Genomic DNA, 24,314 nt, shown 5'->3' with positions numbered 1-24,314 from the left:
TCTTCTAGTGGGGGAAGAATTACATCAACATATGTTAGTAATACAAGGTAATGAGTGTTTCAGGCAACTGTGGAATAAGGAAAGTGGGCTGAGAATATAGGGGTTGCAACTTGAAATAGGAATATAACCTTGAGCAATTCACTGAGGCTCTTTGTCTCTGATTTATAAAATTAAGAAAAATTTTAAAATGATCTGGGCTCTTCTGATCCTGTGCTTCCACTTTAACCCCAAGAATTACCATATCAAACTGTGGTGCAGCTGATTTATAAGTATCTTATCAAGCATTTATAGTCACCTTAGTAGAAAAGGTTAGCTATTACTGCTCATATAATCATTGCCACAAAAGAGCCTTGTCATTTAAGTCATTTGTAATAGCCACTAAAAGACAACACATTTAAATATATTTTTAAAAAACGACTTAGTGCTCTTATTTTTAATCTAGTATGTGCTTCAGTCCAATATGGAGTGGAAACTATTTGACTTAAGGCTGGGGAACTATTCTCTGCAACAAGGTATCAACTAATTTTAAGCAGATACCAGTGTGCATGTATGTAGAAGTTGCAGCAGTGTACACATGCACTTCTGCCCCAGATCTGTGACTTGGTGTTTAAATGACCTTTCAGACAGTATTCCATTGCCACATGCCTGAGCCTGTATCTAAGAATAATTAGAAGCTTTGACTTATACCTCTTGGTATACAGTATTTATGTTAATTATAAATGTCTGAAAGTTCCCTGAAACTTTTTCTTTGTAGCTTTTTATCAAAGACAGACTGGAGTTTGAAAGAAGGGTTGTGGATTGTGGTCCTAAGCCTTTGATTTTCAGTCTGTCGTTTTTGGAATGAAAATTAAAATCTACTTTTCCAATTGCCTGGATGTGGTGATGTATTTTTATACCCTTCACCCTAAATAAGAAACTGGAATCACACAATATTTAATACTTTCTAAATAATATTTTATTCTCAAGGTACAAATTAGACACAAAGTTTATTTGTATCAGTATCTAAGTATGGCCTCAAGACTGAAATGCCTTTACAAAGTTGCACTTAGGTTTACAGCTGGAAAGTCTGCAAGGCACTTTGGCCCCTGAACAAGAAAGCAGATTTACTGGAAAGAGCAGGTTATATATGACAGAGCAAGTAGGGGAAAAGGACATCACAACTAAACCAGGAGGATTTCAGAAAGGATGAGAGCCTGTAGGGCTATTGAAGGCCATAACTGGGGTGAGTCTGAAACCTTTGCTAGTCCAGAGCCATTTCAGAGAGCTAGAATTTCAGAGAAACAGGTAATATGCACCACTTGGCTGTGACATATAGGGCCTTGCCCCACAGGTCGAGCCCTTTCTTCCAAATGGTTATGAAGCATTTTAAGAACCAGCCTTCAAATTTATAATATAGAGGGAGGAGGAGGTGAACATGTACTGTTTTCCATGGATTTAGGATTAGCCTTGAGGACTGGGCTAACTACCATGGGAAATCAGTTCTGAAACCTGATTTAGAAACAATCTTGGAAGAGCATCCCTTGGTGAGAGAGGAACTTTTCAATGTTAATTATTAAGTATTTTAAGCAGTTCCTCCAGTCAGGGAGAATGTCTTTAAGAACTCATGATCTATTTGAAACTTTTAGCTAAATGCCTTAAGTTTTATAATTTCCAATTAGAGGAAGAAAATAAATGTGCACAACCATATTTAAAGAATTTTTAGCCCTTCTATGGCTCATGTATGCTTATCCTTTCTGCTTTTCAATTTCTTTTTTGTTTATTTTTATTTCATGTGTATGAGTGTTTTGCCTGCATGAATATAAGTGCACTCATGTCATGCAAAGCCCATGGAGGCTAGAAGAGGGTGTTGGATCTTTTGGAACTGGAGTTGCAGGTGGTTGTAGCGTCCATGCGGGTGCTCAGAATAGAACTTGGGTCCTCTGCAAGAGCAGCTAGTGCTCTCCACTCTAAACCATATCTCTAGCCCCAGCTTTTCAATTTTTTGATTGGAAGTTATAAAACTGTAATAAGTGGCTCAGAGCAAAATAGCTTCTCTCATTTGAAATGAGTACTTTTGCCAAGCATGGTGACGCACACCTTTAATCCCAGCATTTGGGATTCTGAGTTCTAATCTTATGAGGCACTGACCTACCTTTTTGTAACCCAGAATTTCCCAGTGTTGGCCCTTTTGCCCTTTCACACTGGTAATTCTTTGCTATGAAGGTTGTCCTGTACACTGTCGAGTATTGGGCAGTAGCTCTAGTCTCTCACTAGATGCCAGTAGTATCTTTCCAGATCTCTTCGTGGGGTGGTAAAATCACCCCTTATTATTCCACCTGAATCAGTGTGTGTAATAAACTTCACACCCTTTCAGTGGATATACTGGGCTGGCTGGCTATATAAACTTACTTTTCATTCTGATTCCTCCTATTCTGGTCATGATCATATTTTTTCAAATGACTGCAGCTTCTCCCCGCCCCTCATTCAAGAGACTTGTAAAAGAAGAATGAGAATATGAGTATCCTGTGTCTACACTAGGCCAGACCCTAGCATGCTGAGGACTATACACAGTGATTACTTCATAAAAGACATTTTTGTGATCGTATTCTCCAAATTTAGATACTAGCCTTATTACACACGTTTGCTAAAAGTTGAAATGAGAAAATGTTTAAGAAGTTAATTGTTTAATCTTAGACTCTAAACATTACTGAAGTAGTTTGGAAAAACATGAAAATATTCACTTAGTGTAAAAACCTAAGGGGGCTTGGGGAAATGACCTTCCAGACAAACATGAGGACCTATGGATCCAGAACCTACATAAAAAGCTGGGTGGGCAGAGCAGCCTACCTATAATCCCAGCATGTGAGACATGGAGACAGAAGTCCCTAGAACAAACTGATTAGCCAGACTAGCCAAAACAGAAAGCTCCAAGTTCAGTGAGAGACTCTGGCTCAGTGTATAAGTGGAGAACAATCAAGGAAGACACCAACGTCAACCACAGACCTACACACACCCACACGTGCGTGTGCACCTACACGTAGGTGAGCACGCCCACATGCTACGTAGATATATGTGTATACAAAAATTTAATAATTTTGGGGGGGGATGGTGGGCTTGAGACAAGTTCTTCTTATAGCCCTAGCTGGCCTGGAACTTGCTATGTAACCAGGCTGACTTTGAACTTGCAGAAATCTGCCTACCTCTGCTTCCAAGTGTTGGGATAAAAGGTATGCACCACCACACTCAGTTAATTAATAACTTTTAAAAAGACTTAAGAGCTTTTCTGTAAAGATCAGACATCTGAGCTAAAGACATGAATAAGCTAAAACTTTTCAATGAAAGAATAATGTACATTTGTAGAATTTGAGTAGATTCCACCCACTTTAAAAGTAGAGAAAAATGTATTATATGATTCTACTTCTAAAAATGTAAATTAAAATCTAATAAACAGGGTAGTCTTCCATACCTGATAGGTAAAGTCATATTCTATTCCCCAACATGAGCTCCACAGAAGAAAAACCTTAGGTCAAAGCCTGACATGCCAATGAGGCTCAAACCACCTGAAAATCTCCCCAGCAACCAGGTTCTGCAAGTTGAGGTGGAATGTTAGGAGGGAGGGTAGATGGAAGTTTAGAGGCATGGCTGAAGAGAGAATTTCATTTAGATGCCCACCCCTTTCCAACCTGCCCACTTCTCCAAGGCTTTATAGGGAGTTTTAGGCTATGGTGCCTCTGTCGGCAAAGACCCTGTGGCTCTCAGGAAAACACAGGCAAGTGTCAGTGTGCTGATACACCAACAAGCAGATGTTCTCATGTGTTCCATACTAGCATTCTTTTGACTCTTGCTTTCCCCACAAATATAGGATTGAGATGTTGTACATGTACCAACTAGGGATAGAGTTTGCATGCCCAGGAAGAAAGCCTGATAAGTACCTACAGACAGTAAATTAAGACATTCACAAAGTTACTATATTTGAGTACTGGTAGAAATTTGGGAAGTTATAGGGTAACTCTAGGATCCCCAAGAGATATTGTTTACAGAGTAGATGATAAGTGTGGAGAGTTCATTCTTTAGGAATTGGGATTAATTCAAAACAAGGAGTCAGAGTGTTTAAATTCATGGATTATAGAAGCTGAATGTGTTTTCTAGATCACAGTATCTTTGGTGATTCTCCATCTTTCCAGTGTATGCAAGTCCTTTGAAAAGATGTTTCCCTCGACTTAATTCTTCTTCGTGTTCTCATTTCTTGAACAAATATTACATGCCTATTTTATGCCAGACACTAGAAATTAATCTCCCTTTTCAGCTTGCCTTCCTTTGTCCTGAGGGGTTGGAGACTGTGGCTTCTGTAAACTTGTTTGAGCTTCTTTAGATTGGTTGTCGGCACATGCCTCCTGTAAGGCAGGGATCACGCTTATATACATTCACCAGCACATTTGTGGGTGTATTATACACATGGGAGCTAGTTAGCTCTGGTTCTTAATCTTTCGACAATGGAAAGGACAGATTTTGAGAAAATAAAACACTTCCTTCCTCCTTACTTGTGTCAGTTCCTAAGATCCAGTGTACTTGGAAGCTAGAGGGTAGGAATTTGTATTTTACATACTTGCCAACAAATCCTTTTTTTTGGGGGGGGGTCTTTTTGAGATAGGATCTCCCTGTAGCCCCAGCTGGCCTGGAACTCACTATGTAGACCATGCTAGCCTTGAACTCACAGAGATCCACCTGCCTCATGCTGTGATTAAAGGCGTGTACCACCACACCTGGCAACAAATCCTATTTTTATCCATTGCTTAAGACCAAGGCTCGGGCCTTAGAAACCCAAAAGAAGAAAAGTTTCATGTGTGGGAAAGGAGGAGTAGTGGAAAGATAGAAGAGATTCTAATTTGTTCATGTTGGCTTACTGAGCTCTCCCACATGCCAGGACATATATCTGAGTCAGAGCTTTGGACATCTAGAAAAAGTTTGTTCCTTAACAGGGAAACCAGATTCTGAGCAAAGCCTCAGAAAGCACATCTAACCAGATGTGGTGCACATCTATAATCCTAGAACTTGGGAGATGGAGGTAGGAGGATCAAGATTTCAAGGCCTGCCTCAGCTACTTGAGTTGGAGGCCAGCCTGGGCTACATGAGACTCTATCTCAATCAATCAATCAATGCATTTAATAAATGAAAAAGAAAGACAAGCAAATCTTCCTGTTCTACAACACTGCCCAGGGTTCAGCTTGGAAGTGGCCTTCATAATCTCCTCTATGGGCTGTGCACTCTGCTATATAAACATGAGAATAAATGAGGGACTCATGGGGCAGCAAGACATGCTCCAGCTACATTTTTGCCTTTGTGGTAGCAGTTGTTATTCTTCAAATATACTACTCAAAGAAGCAAGGATTCAAATGAAATGTGTTTTTATTAAGACAGCAAAAGATTGGAATGTGAAATGTATTCCAGTGACCATTACATTATCTCAAAGCTATTCAGCAGGACTCATATCTGAACAGAAATGATTAGTGACACTTAAGGGTAGACACAGAAATAAGAGTGCAATAAGTCACAGGCATATTTGTCAGGTTGCTTAAATTATTTGGTCATTTAAATGCTATGAAGATGGATGTGTATCAAGAAAGTTATAAAATGATTCACTTGCAAAACCAGTAAGGCAGAACATCATAAGCTCTTTGGCAAATCTATAATTTAAAGTGTTTTTCTCTTTTCCATCTTTTAGCTTGTCAAAATTCCCAAAAATGATCCCCTCAATGAAGTACATAACTTTAACTTTTATTTGTCGAATGTGGGCAAAGATAACCCCCAGGGCAGCTTTGACTGCATCCAGCAAACATTCTCCAGGTAAGTGATTCCTGAGGTATGCTGAAGGGAAATTTTCACTTAAAAGAGTTTTAAGTTAACAAACTACTTATTAACCATTCCCTAAATATTTATCAAATTTAATTATAGAGCTCATTTACTTAAACATATTAAGCGCCTATTGTGTAGAGAATTATGTTTGTCACTGGGATATAATCACAAAAGGTACAAGATTTAAAAATAATTGTGAGTTTTTAAATTAAAGTCAATTTTAAAGATTTTTAAAGACAATTATTCACTGCACTTAAGAGTGTCCTTTATTGCACTCCAGGCTTCTGTTCAAAGAGCTAGGAGGAAAAATATACATCTTGCATATCCTCTTCCTACTTCCCTGTTCAACTCTTAACTTAAGGAAGAGTTTTGTTTTTTGGTTTTTTTTTTTTCTTTTTTTTTTTTTTTCCTTTTCTAGCCAGCTGGACACTAGTTATTAATTCCAGTAAAAAGTGTAAGAAAAAAGTTAAGAACAAAAATGGTAAAATAAGAGAAGGAGAAAGATAAACACCCACCCAGGGCCTGATGGTCCCTGGCTTGCTTTGATCCTCTGGAAACAATAAGCCATTTGTTTCATTTTGCTTTGCTTTGCTTGTTTCTGGTTGAAGAATGAACCTTAAGTAGAGGGAGTTTATTGTGCCTCTGGATAGAAATGAGAAGTTGTGAGCCATCATTTTTTTGTATGTAAGACTTTGACGTTGGTACAAAGTACCCAGACCTGGCCATATTTGTAGTTCATCTGTGTGTGTAGTACATGGACCTTTGTAAGCACTTGTTAGGAGGAAAGCTGGGATTCAAGCAGAAATAGGAGACAGAGACATAAAATAAGACACATCACTGAGAGTTCCAAATTTCTTTTCCCACTTAAATGACCATATTTCCTGAGTATATATTGACTTTGCTTTCTGAAAATATCTTCCTCCAAAACTTAGGTATGAATTGCGTATATTATAGATTATATAGTACTTCCATATCTGCTGGCTACATACGGTTTTCTATATTTCAGTTGTTAAAAAATGCACTAAACTTAAAATTTAATTCTTCAGTCACACTAACATTAAGCAGTCTCAAAAACACATGTGGTTATCACATTGACGTCACAGATAAAAGACTTTTCTGCGATTGCAAGTTTTCTTGAACAGCACTGTAATAGATTGTAGAATCATCAACACTTTAACAGACAAGAGAACAGAAACAAATTGATAAGAAAATTGAGGTAATGCCTTAGTGTCCCTTCAGTATAATCCAAGGTGCTTTATAAAATCTATGGTATGGTAGGGTGTAAATTGAAATTTGCCATCATGAAAACAAAGCACTAAACTTTGAGTTCTCAGACTGACCAGCAGAGTTGCCTATAATCTGGCCCTGCCCTTCCTATTCTCCGCTTTCTGCAGTTCTGCAATGTCTTCAAAAGCAAGGGCTTCTTTTTCTAGTCTCTGTACTGTCTGAGCTCAAAATAGATGCTCGGTAAATGGATATTCAACAAATAGTAACTAGTCTCCTTTGTTATCTTTTTAAACCTTACGAACCTTGCTTTTCTCATATATAAAACAGAGAAAATCTCACAGTAAAATTGCCTTTCCAAAAATTCTATAAATGTTCCCATTCACAAGCTTAGTAAAAAAATATATAGTTGGGGGACATTCCGTAATGCCCACTCAGGGGTGGGAAGCAATGAGGCAGACCAGAGAAAGACGAAGGGAGCAATTGTGCACAAGCTGAAATCTTTTAGCTTTGAAGGTAATTCAATGGAAAGGGTTGAATACGGATGCCTATCTGGAGAGGAGCTTCCAGCCTACAGGGATGAGCACTGCTTTGTTTTCACATAAGATCTGTTTCTTGATCTTGAGTTGTGTAAACAGAAATTCATCGTGATTGGTACTAGTTCAGCTTATTCTTACTTCATGCATTCCTTAGTAAGAAATAGGGAGAAAAGCTAACATAGACTCCCTGACACCAGGCCTTCATGGCACTGAAGGCATTTCCTCTCACTCTTCCTCTGAGAGTTCATCCTCCCTCCTTGTCCTCTCTTATTGGTTTTTCAGTATTCAGATACACTCAAGTCTCCTTATTTAAAATTAAAAAGCAAATAAGAAATGAAACCAACTTCCTTGCATGCCTTTCTCGACCCAAAGACAGACTTCAGTCCTCATCGTTCCATTGTAACTGTTCCTTGAAGGGAACAGTAGCCTCCTTTCCCCTAAATTCAGTACATAATTACAGGGTCTTTATAATTTTATACTTTCGGTCAATGTTTCACACTGCTCACCACCCTTGCTGCTTGAAGCACTTTCTAGTAGCTTCCATGGACAAAATACTTTCCTGGTTCCTTCCTACTACTTTGGCTGTAGCTTTTCAGTTTCATGGGTCTATTTCCTGTTGCTTAAATGCTAGTGTTTTTGATAGTTGGTTCCCTCTGAAGAATCTTTCTTCATTCCTTCAAAGTGACTATCTTCCAACCCTATCTCTGACCTGCCCTTTTTGAGTTCAGTAGGCAGCTCCATGGCTAGTAGCCTGGGTATGATCTTTAACTTGCTTTGCTTCTTCTCTCCCTCTTTCCTGTGTCTAATCACTGGTCAAATCCTGTCAATTCTGCCTTGTCTTCTCTTGGGAGTCAGTCTACTTTTCTGCATTCTGACTGCTCTGCTCTTGTTCAAATACCACTTCCTGTCTATAATCCCTCAGTGGACCCCTCACTGGTCTCTCACCATTCATTCTTGCATCCCCCTTCTTTGTCTGGTCTCCATCTATATTGATCTTCCTATAGCATAAATGAGATATTTCTGCTTTCATTCTCATTCACTTCAAAATCCACAACATGATCCCCCAAAGCCTGGCACGATGTACTTTTCATTCTGTTTTCGGCCTCATCTCTAATTGTCTTTTCTGGCTGTCTTTGACAGAACTGAAAATCTTGCCCACTTTGAGCCTGCAAAGGATGGTTATCTTTCTGGAGCACTTTTGTCCTTCCTCCCTCTTCTCTAGTTTGCTTTAAATTGCTCAGACATCACTTCTTCTAGAAAGTCTAAGTGAAGTGTCCCTCCCAGATATCCCCTGTTCTTGCCTTTTGTCTTAATTTTATAATGCCCAATTTGTTCATCTTTGTCGCTAGTAGAGCAGAAACTCCTTGAAGGAGAGACCATGTCTGCCTAGCCCTTGTCCTAGATTTAGTCTCTGATCATTAATATTTATGAGGAATATTAACTTTTCTTTTTTAAAAAGTATTTGTAAAGAAAGTTATTAGCAATTTACAAAATTTTTATCAACTTCTGTCTCTTAGTATCATAACAGAGTTGTTTCTAATTTAGTTTGGAAAAGGAGGATCAGTAGTGTCATTTTTATTACTTTTATATTGCAGTGTTTTTAAGGCTATATAATATTTTTTAAAAAACACAAGTTATGACTTGACCAAGATCCCTTAACCTTAGCATATTACCAAAGCCATTTTCTGAGTCAGTGTTAATATTCATGATTATTTCAATGCTCTTTTTTAAGTTTGTTTTTAATTGAATTTTTGTGTATTTCATGCAGAACATCTCAATTAATCTTAATCATCTTCATACCCCTGTCCCCATTGGCACCCTCCCATAGACCCACCACTGAAGCCCATATACTCTGTCATTCCTGTTAAGGCCCACTGTGTCAAGTCAGTGTCCCCAGACAGTCCCCAGTATAAGTCCATGTAGTCAGATTCTATGGCAATGGTGTCAGGCATACGCAAGTCCCATGCAAACTCAGGCAGACAAAAACCCAGCATAGAACTGAGAAAATGACCAGCAGATCCCAATCTTATTCGATGCTTTTTAAAAATGTTTCTGCAGTAATCACTTGCCCCAGTTTTTTTCAATATTTGCATTAGAGAGATTTAACGAAGTGATAACTATACTATTCAACAAATTGGGGCAGGGGAGAGTTGGACTAACACTATTAAAGTAAGGCCTCGTGCTCATTAGCCTTGTAGCCTTACAACTTGAACCTTATTAGAAATGAAAAGAACTGTGGCAGGTAGATTTCACCTAGTCAGTTCTAAAGCACGCACATTGTTTTTCCTCTAAGAGTAAAGTTTTAAACATTTCTTGTGTCAGCCAGTGATAGGAAATTTAAGAATAGTTGACTGTTAAATGGAAGTAGAACTGCAGTGCCTGCTGAGCCTATCTGCTTTCCTCTCCAATCACTTTTTTTTTTTTTTTTTTTGGTTTTTTTGAGATGGGGTTTCCCCATAGCCCCAGCTGTCCTGGAACTCACTGTGTAGACCAGGCTGGCCTTGAACTCACAGAGATCCTCCTGCCTCTGCCTCCCAAGTGCTGGGATTAAAGGCGTGCGCCACCATGCTGAGCTCCAAACACTATTTTTAAAACTATGGATTTGGTCTCTGAGAGCTCATTTTACCCATTTTATTCAGAATGCGAAAACAAATGAAGAACTTAAACATTTTAAATAATCTTTATATTTAAAATTAATATCAGTTATTTTAGGATTACGAACTTATTTGGGCTACTGCTTTTAGGGTCATACAATTCTTGTTTGCCTTTATTGTGAGAAATGAAGGTCATCTCTAACAAAGACACTATCTTACTTTGACAGCTCTGGAGCCTCCCAGCTCAATTGCCTGGGATTTATACAAGATAAAATTACAGTATGTGCAACAAACGACTCATATCAGATGACACGAGAAAGAATGACCCAGGCAGAAGAGGAATCCCGCAATCGAAGCACAAAAGTTATCAAACCCGGTGGACCATATGTAGGTTTGTATAAACATATTTCTTCTTCGCACTGATTGGTTGGACTATTTCATGATGACTGTAGGTAAACAGTGGTAATACTAATAATGAAAATGCAAAAATTAATTTTCAGAACTTTTTTTATATAACATGGTTGATTAAAAAGTCATTTTGCCAGTCATGGTGGTGCACACCTTTAGTCCCAGCACTTGAGAATCAGAGGCATGCAGATCTCTGTGAGTTCAAGGCTAGCCTGGTCTACATAGTGAGTTTCAGATTAGCCAGGGCTTCACAGTGAAACCATGCCTCAAAAAGAAAAAAAAAGTCATTTGTTCCCTTCAGGCCACTAATGAATTGAGGAATGGATATTAAAGCTTTATGACTATCTTGCAATACTGGGATCTAGTCATGATCCTATGTGAGATTGAAACAGTGGTCCATTGTGTTCTCTTTGTCATTGGATGATGTTAGTTCAGTAATGGACAGTGGTTCTTGTCTTGCACTTTTATAGAGCTATTTTTACATTAAAATCTGTTAGATATTCTTATGAGTTAATTTCATTGTTACAGATTTTTGCTTATATTTTTAGGGGATTGTTATACAATAATGAAATTTTATTATAAAAGTATAAAATGTGCTTATGGCAGAGCATAACAGCAAAGCAGTAGGATGATGATTCTGGTTACAATTATGATCCTCATCCTCATCTAGCCATTAATTAAGACCTTCCCCATCGCATCATCTTTATCATCAGCTCATTCAAATATGCATCGGACGGAGAGGAAGTAAGACCAGACCAGCAAGATGAGTATCTGCTTTATGAGCAGTGTCCTAAACTACTTTAACAAGTCAATTCATAGTGATTAGTAAGATTAGAATGATAAAGAGTTCAGATGAACTGTTCAAGTCCCTGATCAGTTTCATAACTCGTTACCATAGGAAATGAAAGCCTGTTAATTTGAAAATGTTAATATTTCTAAAATCAGTCTCTTACAGAACCAAATCCCTTAACATCTTTCCAGGTTTGATAAAATTCAACTTTGTGTTTTCCCATTGCTGATCCAGCTACATTGCATTCAGCTTTGAGAGGCTCCACTAGTATCTTTAATAAGTGTTTCTTTGGAACAAAACTAATGCTACTGGGATTTAGTACTTAGCTTAGATACATTTAGTTTGGTTTAACAACAATTCATGGCTTCCCCAGGTATCTATACCCACAGGACCCAGTTCCCTACCTAGTAAGTTACCAACAATGAGATTTTTCCTCCTTCACTTTCCTGCTGGGTGAGGTAACAATTCCCAGCCTTCTTTCTCTTTTCTCCTTATAAGTAACTTAATTAGCTATCTGTGCTAATAGGCTAAATCACAAAAAAATAACAAATAATTTTTTAATTCCACAAGATCTTCCACACTTAACATTTTAAGCATAAAGTATGAATTATCTGTCACTATTTGAAAGTATTGTTTAAATCTGTCTAATACCATCATTTTATGAACAGTGAAGCAAATTGGTGTGTTTGACAAAGGAACAGAAGATTCACATAATCAAAATTAGGATTTATTTTTTCTTCCTAGTATAACTAGTTAAAAATTCTTATTTGATTTCTTCTAAAACTTCAAAATCATCTGTGACTACTGAGCTCTTCCATGAGTAACATAGCATGTTTTGTTTGTTTTGATGGGGTCAGGGTCAGTTATAATCAGTTATAGTTTATACAACTGACTTGTAGAGTGAGTTTGTTTGTCTGTTTGGTTGGGTTTATTTTGGAGACAGAGTCTCACTCTGTAGTCCAGTCCAGCCTTAGCCTTACTATGTAGCCCTGGCTGGCTTCAAATTTGCAAACTTCCTGCCTCAGCCTCATGAATACTAAAATTACAGGCATGAGTCACCACACGCAGTTTGGTGGAATCCCACAGATCATGTACTTCCTAATGGCACCAAGAATTTTAGGACTTCCAGGTTCTTACAGGGATTATAATTTATATCCATCTTGGGGGTGGCCACAGGAATCAGAAATTATTAATATTTAGATCTGAACAAATATCCATCTCCCTGGTCTCAGAAGACTGTCCTCCCCTCAGAGTCATGCAATGATCTCTGCTCCCTAAGTGTCTTCCTTAACCTTTTCTTCCAGGCTTTTCCTTAGAGCCCTGGCCTCTGACTGTCACAGTACAGTGCTCTTCTCTGATCTTAAATCTTATCTTTAACCTCCTCAGCCATTTTCTCTAAGTCACATAACCCCAGCTCCTTTTAACTTTTCTTAATAAGGCCTGCATTCCAACCCTTTAATTATTTGTATTGCATCTCTGTACTGGCTCTAGTTCCTCTCCTCAGAGTTTAAAATTGAACAGTATGGTTAGTTAAACCTCACCAACTCTAAAGACCCTAGGGTCCCAAATTGGATTTTCTGTAGTTTACTTTGAGTTCTACCTCAATTCTGGAATTTGTTTACTGTACTTTGATAAGTCCCATTTAATCTTTTCCTTTTTAACTTTGCCCATTGTTTGTCCTGTACTACATGGTTCTTTCCTGCTAGGCAGCTCAATTTGTGTCTTCCTGCTTTTCTTCAATACCTCAGAAAAACTACCTGGTTTATTCAGTTCTTTAAAATGTCAGCAAATCAGCTGGGTGTGGTAATGCACACCTTTAATCCCAGCACTCATAAGGCAGAGGCAGGTGGCTTTATGAGCTCTAGTCTAGCCTGGCCTACATAGCAAGTTCCAGATTAGCCAGGGCTACATAGTGAGACATTGTCTCAAAAAAGGAAAAAAAGATCAGTGAGTCAACCTGTAACATTAATAATACCCAATGCATATTGAATGTTCACTGTATACAAGATATCAGTTAGTACTTTGTATGTAATTTCTCAACTGAATCTCATGATTACTTTATGAAGCAGATTATGACTATCCTTTTTACATATCAAGTTGTTGGGCTCAGCAAATAGAAAATGATATAGGCATGTCCTCATGAACAAGTTGTATTCTCTTGAACAACAGGAATTACCCATTTAGCTCATAATTGACAATACCATATGTAAAATAATACCAAAAGCTCACCTGTGCCAGCCTAGGTACCTGCAGAACAAGGTTTCTTTCAGCAGTGTCAGCCTGGGTGGAGGCAAGTGAGAATAAATCTGGTCCCACTATGGTAAAGTATGGCATTATGCCAGGCCAGGCCTCTGCCAGCTGAAGTAGGCCGCAAGCCAAACTTAAGGGGTAAAGTCTGTACTGCCAGAAGTTTAGGGGTCACCTGGCCTAGTTTCCTGGAATATGAGCTTCTGAAACCCTCTTGTGGGAAGAAGAAAAAAAGTAAATCCTGTTTTTCTAGAGAGAAGCCAGAGAGCCTTTTGCTCAGAAAATGTTACCATTCTTTAGTAGCGTTTCCACTTCTGGTCTTGTGGTAAACATGACCAACCATATTGTTAGAATGACTCCCGTTTTGCATAAGAAAAAAATCACTAAGTCTTACCACTTTGTTTCCTAATATGGTAAATCTGCCTGTTTATTGACTCCTACCTCAATTCTGGAATTTGTTGAATTGCAAAATTTTATATGTACTGATATTTATTCAGCCATATAAAATAACCCAACAGGCCTAATATGAATCTCTTCCCAATTTTCATACTTCTCTCCCACTTTTCTTATTTTGGATGAGTTAGCCTATATTTGAGTGATAGAACCAATCACTCACTGTCTTACTTTGTCAGATAGTAAAGCAGAAGTATCTGAACTAGAGGACAGTCAAGTTCTTTTGTAGTTCTGATATTTTTGTGTCCCCTGAATATGTATATATTTTTAGTAGTAAACATTTGAAAAAGTGACCACAGATGCCAAATGGTGGAGATGGAGTCCATTGCATATATTATGTATTTAACCATGACAGACTCCAAGCCAGCCTTGCAGCCCTGATAATGTTTTCTAAAGCCTTAGGTCTCTGTTGCCAAGACTTTGGTCAGTTTCTATCAAATGGATAAACAACTACGGACATAGTAGTCCCTAATCTCTTTCTGATGGCCTGCTTTAACATCTTCCTTTCACATTGTTGACTCAGAACCACTGTACTGAGGGATAAATACTTTTATCACCTCCTATTAAATAGAGGAACTACAAGTGGACTCCTTGTAATGAAACAATGATTCGGATATAGTCTCAGATTAGCCACCCCTGTTGGTACCACTGCTGCTGTATATAAAAGAGCCCAGGGAATTGATTAGCAGTTCAGTCTGGGAAGAGAATTAGGTTTTCCCACAGGCTTTATTAAAAAGGGCTTTTCTGAGGCAAATGTTAAAAATAAAAATAAAGATTCTGCCTACTTTGAATCTGGCATCTTCCTTCTTTTCTTTTTCTTTAGCATCACAGTTCTATTAATATTTATATCAACAATGTTTTCTTCATCTATAGACCAGTGTTTCCTTTATCTTGGGGGTCTCCTTCTTAGTTGAATAGGCACAAAAGATTTGAGAAGACAACAAGCAAGTGATATTTGAATATAATTCAGTGGCCTGATGTTATTGGATTGTTCTTTCAAGCATTTGAAGGAAATGGTTATGCCATGACTGGCTGTCTAGAAGGAAAATGAAGTCAGCATATTAGGAGTGGGGAATCAGAAGAGGTGGAGGCCTACAGTGGGCCTCAGTTAAGACTCTGCCCTCTCCCTCAACCAGACTCTTATTTCTTATTAGGCATCATAGTTACATCTTCAAATAGGCAAAGTTTGCCTCCTTTATTTTTTTTCTCTAATGCTTGCTTCTGGGAGGATGAGGTAAATGAGGAACCTCTGGGAGCCCTCTGAGACCAAGGATCTGAGGTGGGTCAGTGGTACAAAGGGAGACAGCAGCCTGGAACACAGTGGAAAAACTGTCACTTCCCACCAGCTTGAAAACATTCTAAATGACAGACAATTGGCTTGGAAGAGTTAAGCAGGTTCCTTTTCTGCAGGAATTTGCAAGGGGGAGGAAAGGTAGAATGTATAACATTTCCTAAATTTCCATGGCACTGACCCTGTCTTTTTCCCTTAAATTCCTACTCAATGCTCAAGGAATAGTAATGACAACAATGTCACAACTGAAAAGTGATAGACTAGAAGATATGCCTTTACATTTTCACTTTGAGAGGTTTCAGTGTATCCTCAGACTAGCAATCTGGCAATGTGGGAAAGTACAGGTTGTGTTGATTGCTGCTCCTCTGCTTGCTGGCTGCTGTCATTCAGGTAGTCATTAGTACTGACTCATATTCTGCTGGTGGAAAGCAGCCATGGTCCTGCCCTCACAGAGCTTACAGCTCAACATGAAACAACAGGAAAGCGTTAGGCATTTGTTCATAAAACCTTTCCCACGAAGAGGTACAAGTGAGTAGTTTTGGGAGTAATCGCAGATCCTCCCACACACTGAGCACTTTATTATTTTGAGTGTCTCCCACTGAAACTGCAGAATAGAGATAAGGTTCACCTTTTCAGATAGCTGGAGACTTATTCCTTTCCCATCTGACATTGATCCAACTGTTCCTAATTATAAAATATACAGAAACCAGATCTAAGTCTATCTCTACAACTCTCACAACTTAATTTAATAGCTTTTCTTATCACTAGGCAGTATCCCCTTAGTGTTGAGATCCTTTGCTATGTGGTAGTTTCATTTGATATTTGTTATCACTTATGTTCCAGTCATAAAGAAGCACCCCAGCTGACAGAAGTTTCCTGTGAGCACTCATCCTTTTCCCCTTTCTTGAGGTAGGATGATACCCACATAGATATGCCCTCTGGCAAACCAGGCCTGACAAGCTCAACCTGGGCAGAAATGCAGTTCAGCACAGTTCCTGCCCTGTAAGCTGATTCACCCCAGACCATGGAGATTGCTTTTACTTATCCATTGCTCTATTTTCTAGTCTTCTCCTAATGCAGTAGCCACACATAGTATGTCATCACCCGTTCTCCCATCTCTTTAACCATAGCAATGTAAAAATTTCTACCTTAAAATCATATAAAGAGAATCTTGTGTATTTTATGCTATTTTCTGTTCTTTTACTAAGTAATAGTTACTTGTGGCTCAGTGAAAGGGCTTCTCTGGATCAATTTGCACATAGAAAGTGCCCAGGTCTCTTCAGTCCCATGCGCTTTCTAGAAGTAGCAACAATCTCAGTATTCAGTCCAAGTAGAAAGTACTTCTTACACAAACAGCAGTGGCCCCTGTAGGAGTTGTGTAAAGGTCTCCTTATAATATTTCCCATGTCTCTGACCTATCTGCATACTTTATACTGCAGGAGACACATCTGTTTACTGGTCTTCCAAGAGTATATGAGTGAGTGGGTGGGTGGGTAGTTGGTTGGTTGGTTTTATTGGATTGCTTAATTTTTTACTCCTAAAGTTTGTTACTGCCTAGCAAGAAGAAATAACACTAGTGGTTGCTTAGTAAATGTTGACTCCACTCCTTGTAGCTTCTGCATAGCACTTTTCTAGCCCTGCCCTAAGTTAGTCAGGAAGACTCTTATTGAGGTCTGACAAGTATTCCTCCATGTTCCTTCTATTCACATCTGCTTTTCATGCAGATGTAAGCACTGTAAGTAACACAAGAGACCATAGAAATTATTTCTATATGCCATTAAATAGTCTACAGTCTAAAAATGTCTATTGTTATAAATTTGTAACTGATTATTTTTCATGTGTATAGCTAAATGACAAAAATACATATATAGTACGTTTGTTTCAAGAAAAGAAAAAATTCCATCAAAAAATTCTTACTCCTTACTTTTAGCATTTTAATTAGAATACTTCCTGTTTGCATGTTTCTTTATAGTAAAACTTGAAATCAAATGACCTTTATTTCTTTCAGAAATAAAAAGTTACCTAAATTAGATTATGGAAGCTGAAGTGTTCATTATAATGTGGCCCACAAACTTGTAACACTGTCTTTTTCACTGGACTTTAGGGAAAAGAGTGCAAATTCGGAAAGCACCTCAAGCCATCTTAGATGCAGTGCCTGAAAGGAAAAGGTCAACCCCCATGAACCCTGCAAACACAATTCGAAAGACACACAGCAGCAGCAGTGTTTCTCAGAGGCCATATAGGGACAGGGTCATTCACTTACTGGCGCTAAAGGCCTACAAGAAACCTGAGCTGCTTGCTCGACTGCAGAAAGATGGTGTCAATCAAAAAGACAAGAACTCCTTGGGAGCAATTCTGCAACAGGTGAGGACACCTAGAGAGAGATATTTCTATGTGCTTTGATGGAGTTCATTGATGAATACTTGTTGATGGGCTGCAGATATAGCTCATGGGTACAGTGCTTGCCTATCATGCACAGTCCTGAGTTTGATCCCTAATAGCTCATGAACAGGACATGATGCCATACCCTATAATTCCAGCACTCAGGATGTGGCACCAGGAGGATCATCAAAAGTTCAAGGTCATCCTTAGCTACATAGTGAGTTCTAGGCCAGCCTGGTCTATGGGAGATTCTGTCTCAAAAACAAAACAACAAAAACCCAGCTTGTTCTTATTGCTAAAATTATCACTGTTTTTGAGATCAGGAAATTTTAGTCATTTTGATCAATCATGTATGAAATATCACTCTTTTTAAAATATTTTTATTTACTATTTTTATTTTATGTGTATGAGTGTTTTGCCTGCAAGTATGTAAGTACTCCTGTGTCATGTAGTGCCTGAGAAGGCCAGAAGAGAGCGTGTCAGATCCCCCTGAAACTGGAGTTACAGACAGTTGTTAGCCACCATGTAGGTGCTAGAAATTGAACTCAGGTCCTCTACAAGTGTTCTTAACCACTGAGTCATCTCTCCAGCTCCCTGAAATATCACTCTTGAGTATTAGGTTAAAACATCTTTTTTTAAAGACAGGATCTTGCTAAGCTGCCAAGCTTACCAGGCCAGCATCAAATTTTTGGTGATCCTCTTGCTTCAGCCTCCTGGCAACATCATGCCTAGCATAAAACATCTTTTTTTTAAAAAACAGTTTAATTAAAACTGGTTAAAATGTGGGCTTTATTATTTTGCTAAAACAAATTTTGCTTTAAAGTTTCATTAGGAAGTGGAGAAGAAGCCAGGCGTGTTAGTGCATGCCTTTAATCCCAGCACTTGGGAGGCAGAGGCAGGTGATCTCTGTGAGTTCAAGGCCAACCAGCCTGGTCTATATAATGAGTTCCAGGCCAGCCATGGCTATAGGGAGATTCTGTCTCAAAAAGACCAAAAAAAAGAAGAGAAGAATATTTTGTTGTTTGCTTTTAGTCTCAAGTCACCTAAACTATCATCTTAATTTTCATTGGCTTATAGAGGTAAAGTTGTGTAATGTGTTCTGTTAGTCTTTGGTTGGTATAAACCATATTATTCTTGCCTGGTAAATATATATATAATTTATCGTGGCTTCCGTAGTCCTTGAAACCCTTATTATTTTGTCTTTTTTTAGCCTTTGGATGTGCCATCATCAGTCACTTCTCTGCATTAAAGGATATGAATGTGAAAAGTATTAGCTGCACCAGTTACCTTATAATCATAGCCTTCAGTTTGAAATAGGCCATTTTTTATGTTAAAGAAATGTCAGATTGTAACTGCCTGTATTTTTTATACTTACTACAAGTCATAAATGTTGATTAGCATTCATAACTACCATAAATAGTAATCAATCTAAGTCTATTTTTCTAAAGCAATGACATTTATAAAGTTTTCTTAAATTTCATCATTTAAAAAGCTACATGTGTTATCTGTTACTAAAACCCCATTTTCATTAATTATTATCATACATTCAAGACATAATACTAAGTGTTATGAAAGAGTAAAAACATCATCTGCAGTTCAGAATTAGCCAATCCCTAGACACATTAGTCCGTTTCAATGATCTTTATAAAATCTCTTGAATACCTTTAGAAAATAATTTAAGTCTATATGTTACATAGTAGTTTTTAAAACTGAAGAGAAAGGATAAAAGGGAAAAAATAAATATGAGGGTGAGTGGGTGTGTGTTCGTTCTGATACTGAGAGAGTCAGATCTCATGTCACAAAACCTGGTAAGTGCATCTAGGCTGTGAATTGCCATCTGGGTTAGAGGATAAGTAAGGAAAATGACTGAGAGTAGCTTCATAGAAGCTACTACTATACATGGCAGCTATGTGATGATGTGTGTGTATAAACACATCTAAAAATGGATATATTTGACCCCTAATGGACATGAGAGTTATTGATTTGGTTGTTTCTTAGAGTCATTGACTTTAGCCTCATCCTGGCTATATTTGAATATACCAGGGAGCTTTTTAAGAAGTATGCCAGATTCCACCCCACACCAACCAAATCCACCTACTTGAAGGTAGGACCCAGGTACTGATTTTGTATAAAGCCAATGAGTAATTCAAATGTGTAATACAGGCTAAAATCACTAGCCTGGTGAAAACAGATACAGAAGCTGATAACAACCACCACTTTAGAGGTATGTGCTGTATACCAGGCACAGTGTAGCTAGGCATTTCAAGGATGATATCATTAATTTCTCACAAGGAAGAAAATAGAGACATATTGAGAACTTTGACTTAAATTAGTTACCAGGGATAGAGAGATGACTCAGCAATTGTGAGGACTGGCTGCTCTTACAGAAGACCCAGGTTTGAATCCCAGCACCCACATGGTGACTAATAACCATTTGTAACTCCAGTTCCAGGGAATCCAGTGCCGCTGTCTGTCCTCTGCAGGCACTGCACAATGGGTGCACTTACATACATGCAGGCATAACACTCATACACATAAAAATAAATAACTCAAAACAAATTTTAACCAATCACTGCTACATTTCTTGTCCTGAAGATTCCTAACAGCTCATATGACTTTTTCTCCAATGAAACTGACTAAAAGTGGCATAAAAAGAGGGGTAGAGTAGCAAAATATACAAATTATTTTAAAAACTGGTTATTTCAGCCTCAACTGGTTAGCAAACAGGATAGCCTAAATGATGGGACCTGTTTTGCCTGTGCCAATGGATATATTTGCTGATTTGTTATTATATAGCAGTTTTCAGCAAGAACCCTATGAATGTTATTAATTAAATTTTAAAATGCTAATGTCTACTAGGCAATTTTGTTTAAAACTGTTACTAAGTTGGTATACATTTATATAGCTACCTTTTTCTTTAGAATGACTTTTCCTGAAAAAAAAAAAAAAAGAAGAAGATGCATTTCAGAAATCACAGCAGCAACTAGATAGACCTGGATAACACTCTTTTTAAGGTTAACATTTGGAAGTTTGGTTCAAGCTCAACGTTGATTTATTCACTCTGTTCATTAAGTATAGCCAGCTTCCTGAATCTACAGATTCTATATCTATGATTCAACTAATTGCAGATCAGAAAAATATTTAATTGTATCTGTGTTAAACATACACAGATATTTATTCCCTAAACAATAAAGTGTGGCAACTATTTATATAACATTTATATTTTATTGGCTATCATAAGTAACAGAATTTTTTAATGCCTGGAAGATACTTTAAATCTATATAATTTTATATGGCTGGCTAGGGGGTCCTAGAGTCAATCCCCTGTGGACACTAATGGATGACCTAAACCATACCAGATAGCACTCTATGCTGGAATCCTAAGGTTACCCCACCAGATAATCCCTGGTCTCCTGAAATATATCCACAACTCAGGTGGAATGGGAAGTTGAGAGGGGTTAAGAAAGAGATCTACTCACAGGGGGAGGTGGGGGAACCCCCTTTCTTAGATGGCTACCTCTTGGCTGAAATGAAATGTAAAAGATAAGACGAGTTGACATTTCTAGAAGCCTGATAGAAGAGAAGGTACAAGGTAGAAGAAGTGGATACTAAACCCTCGAGGGTATTGCGGATCAGGAATAAGGAGTTTAAATTTTATTTTGTGTGAGATGGGAAGTCATCATAGAATTTAAACAAGAATATACTGTAACTTGATTGATATTTTCAATAAGACCATTTTTTTGCAAGAATGGCTGGGGCAGGGGTTGGAACAAGAACAGAACGTACATGAGTCTACTATAGAAATCTAGGTATGACACGTTAGTGGCTTGGCACAGTGGGAGCAATGAAGTTGTTTTAACAGATGAGAGCTATATTTTGTGACAAGACTTGCTAATGGAGAGGGTGAAGGAAAGAATAGAGTCTGTGGTCCTGGCTAGGTTTTGGCCTAAGCAATTTAATGGATATTGAGCCACTGGTTGGAATGAGGGCAGAAAAGGGACAGGAGTAACAGCCATAGGGAGTGGTGGTAAGGAATTGTCTTAGATTCTCTTTGGAAAATGTCCATTAGACATTCCAAATGTGGGGTAGATAGCTGGAAAAATGGTGTAGCTATTAAAGGCTCAGACTAACAACCAAAAAGACAAATAGGGGTAGATGTCAGTAGTTAATTGCATATAAGGTATTCAGAGTACAATTGATACTGGAGCTATAAATTTAGGAATTAGCAGTATATATGCAGATTATACATTGTAAGTCTTAGAATTAAATGAAATCATCTTAGAAGGAGATTGGAGGATGAAGAAATAGGGCAGAAGGCCGTTACTGAGCATGTCCTCTTACAGAGGAGTGAACAAGTAAGGCTTAGGAAAGAAAGGGAGAGCTACCAGGAAGAAAACTGTCCACAGAAACCTAGAGAAGGATTGTGGTAGGAGTACAGTGCTAGTTTGTATAGTGCCAAGGGTAACAGAAAATCAAAGAGTTGTTCTGTGTGTTATACTTAAAAAAAACTAGTTATATCCTATATTCACTTATTTGCAGGTTTTAAGATAAGTTTACTATTGTCTATAACAACATGAATATTAAATTAGTATTCAACTGAGATAGACTATTATATCTGATGGTAATTTTAAAAGACACAATAAGAAGTCAAGTTACTGAAAAGACCATTCCCAAAGTTATGGGCAGAAATACCTTTTGCCTAACCTTAAAAAGAACTTTCAATGTGTAGGAGGGGGTCTTGTTGAGAAGGGTTCCAGCAGGAGAGAAGTGGGATGAGAAAGAGGAATGAGGGGTTGGCTAAATGATTAAAATTCTTTAAGAAATTGTATGAAGCTGTCAGTAAAATAAATTTAAGTACTTTTGATTTGGCATGAACTAATAGATTTGTGTAGTAAATGGATTACAGGCCTGAACATTCTAGGAATTATAGTTAGGGGATAAGAAAAGATTATATTTGAGAATAAACCCTCTGGCTAATAATTGTCTGGGGTTCCTTTATTGTGATTCAATTTATTGGTTTGAGGGTATTTCAAGAACTTTTAATAAGTGGTTTTTCAGGAAAGCTAGCAGATACAAGAAACAAACTTGGTTATCAGAAAAAGGAAAAGGAAAAGTTATCATAATTGATACTGTTTATTAAGACAATTTCTGCTCCTGGCTGAAAGTTTATAACTCTTCATTAGGATACTGTTTGTTATTTGCTTAAATAGAAGTGAGTAAGGATTTTTATTGTGACTCAAAATTATGGGAAATGGGCTGGGAAGATGGCTCAGTGGGTAAATGTGCTTTCTTTGCAAGCTTTGTCATCTGAGTTTGATCCTCAAAACCCATATAAAAGGGAAGGAGAGAACCAACTCCACAGAATTTTCTCTGACTTCATATTGTCATGGCATATGTACTATACCTCTCTCTCTCTCTCTCTCTCTCTCTCTCTCTCTCTCTCTCTTTCTCTCTCTCTCTCTCTCTCTCTCTCTCTCTCTCTCTCTCTCTTGTTCTCTCCCTCTCTCTGTCTCTCTCTCTCTCACACACAAACACACACAATTTTTTTAAAGAACTAGAAATGATAAGCAAACACTAATGCTAATAATTGTTTTGTATTCCTTTGACTAGAAAATATGGATTTGAAAAAAAAAAAATCTTCCATTTTTTTCCCAAGGTGGGGTTATTTGAATAGAAATCTGACAAATGCAGTAACTATGGGAAGGGAACCTTTAGCTCTGCATGCAAAAATTTAATTGTGTATAGTTTTTGTTTGTTCTTTGTTTTTGAGACAGGGTTTCCCTGTAGCCCTAACTGGCCTGGAACTCTCTATATAGACCAGATTGGTCTTAATCTCACAGAAATCCACCTGCCTCTGCCTCCCAAGTGCTGGGATTAAAAGCATGTGCCACCGCCATCAGCCCTATATATTTAACTTTCTCACATGAAACTGAATGGCATTTACAGAGATCTGACCTACAAAACTCTCAGTCCCTTTAGACTAGTGATTTTCAGTGTAAATCCTAAAGATTGCCTGTCTTATTTATTCTATTTATTTTTTGTTGGGTTACAAAATTACATACATACAAACATAAAAAATTAGGATATGAGCAAGAGTCTTTCTGAGACTGGGTCACTTAATATAATACTTTCCAGTTCCATCCCTTTTCCTGAAATTTTCATAATTTTATTCTTAGCTGAGTAAAACTCCATTGTGCATATATGCCACATTTTTATTATCCAGTCTTCTGTTGATGGACAGCTGGGTGAATTCCATTTCCTTTCTGTTGTGAATGAGACAGCAATAAGCATGAATGTACAAGTATCTCTGTGGTAGGATATGGAGTCCTTTGAGTATATTCCCAGGAGTGGTATAACTGTGTCATAAAACAGATTACCTGCTGTCTTAGTTTGTTCTTCATTGCTGTGACAAAACACTCTGACCAGTACCAACTTGGAGAGGAAAGGGTTTATTTGTCTTACATCTTCCAGGTCGCACGCAGCTCATCAGGGAGCCCAAGGTAGGAACTCAGGGCAGGGATTTGAAGGCAGGAGCTGGAGCACAGACGCTTACA

The 24,314-nt window shown here is 38.0% G+C and overlaps 1 protein-coding gene across 1 annotated transcript in view; it reads left to right on the top strand.

The window, feature by feature from the left end:
• Ell2 (elongation factor for RNA polymerase II 2) overlaps nucleotides 1-24,314 on the top strand; it is a 72,969-nt gene that overhangs the window by 36,417 nt on the left and 12,238 nt on the right. The window contains exons 3-5 of the mRNA XM_008827976.3: nucleotides 5,702-5,823; nucleotides 10,417-10,580; nucleotides 17,483-17,742. Of these exons, the coding sequence (XP_008826198.1) occupies nucleotides 5,702-5,823; nucleotides 10,417-10,580; nucleotides 17,483-17,742 (546 nt within the window). The remainder of the gene's footprint in view (nucleotides 1-5,701; nucleotides 5,824-10,416; nucleotides 10,581-17,482; nucleotides 17,743-24,314) is intronic.

The sequence above is a fragment of the Nannospalax galili genome, unplaced genomic scaffold (assembly GCF_000622305.1).
Source record: "Nannospalax galili isolate Female #2095 unplaced genomic scaffold, S.galili_v1.0 scaffold393, whole genome shotgun sequence".
Lineage (NCBI taxonomy): Eukaryota > Metazoa > Chordata > Mammalia > Rodentia > Spalacidae > Nannospalax > Nannospalax galili.
This window is presented reverse-complemented; position numbering and strand designations above follow the sequence as displayed.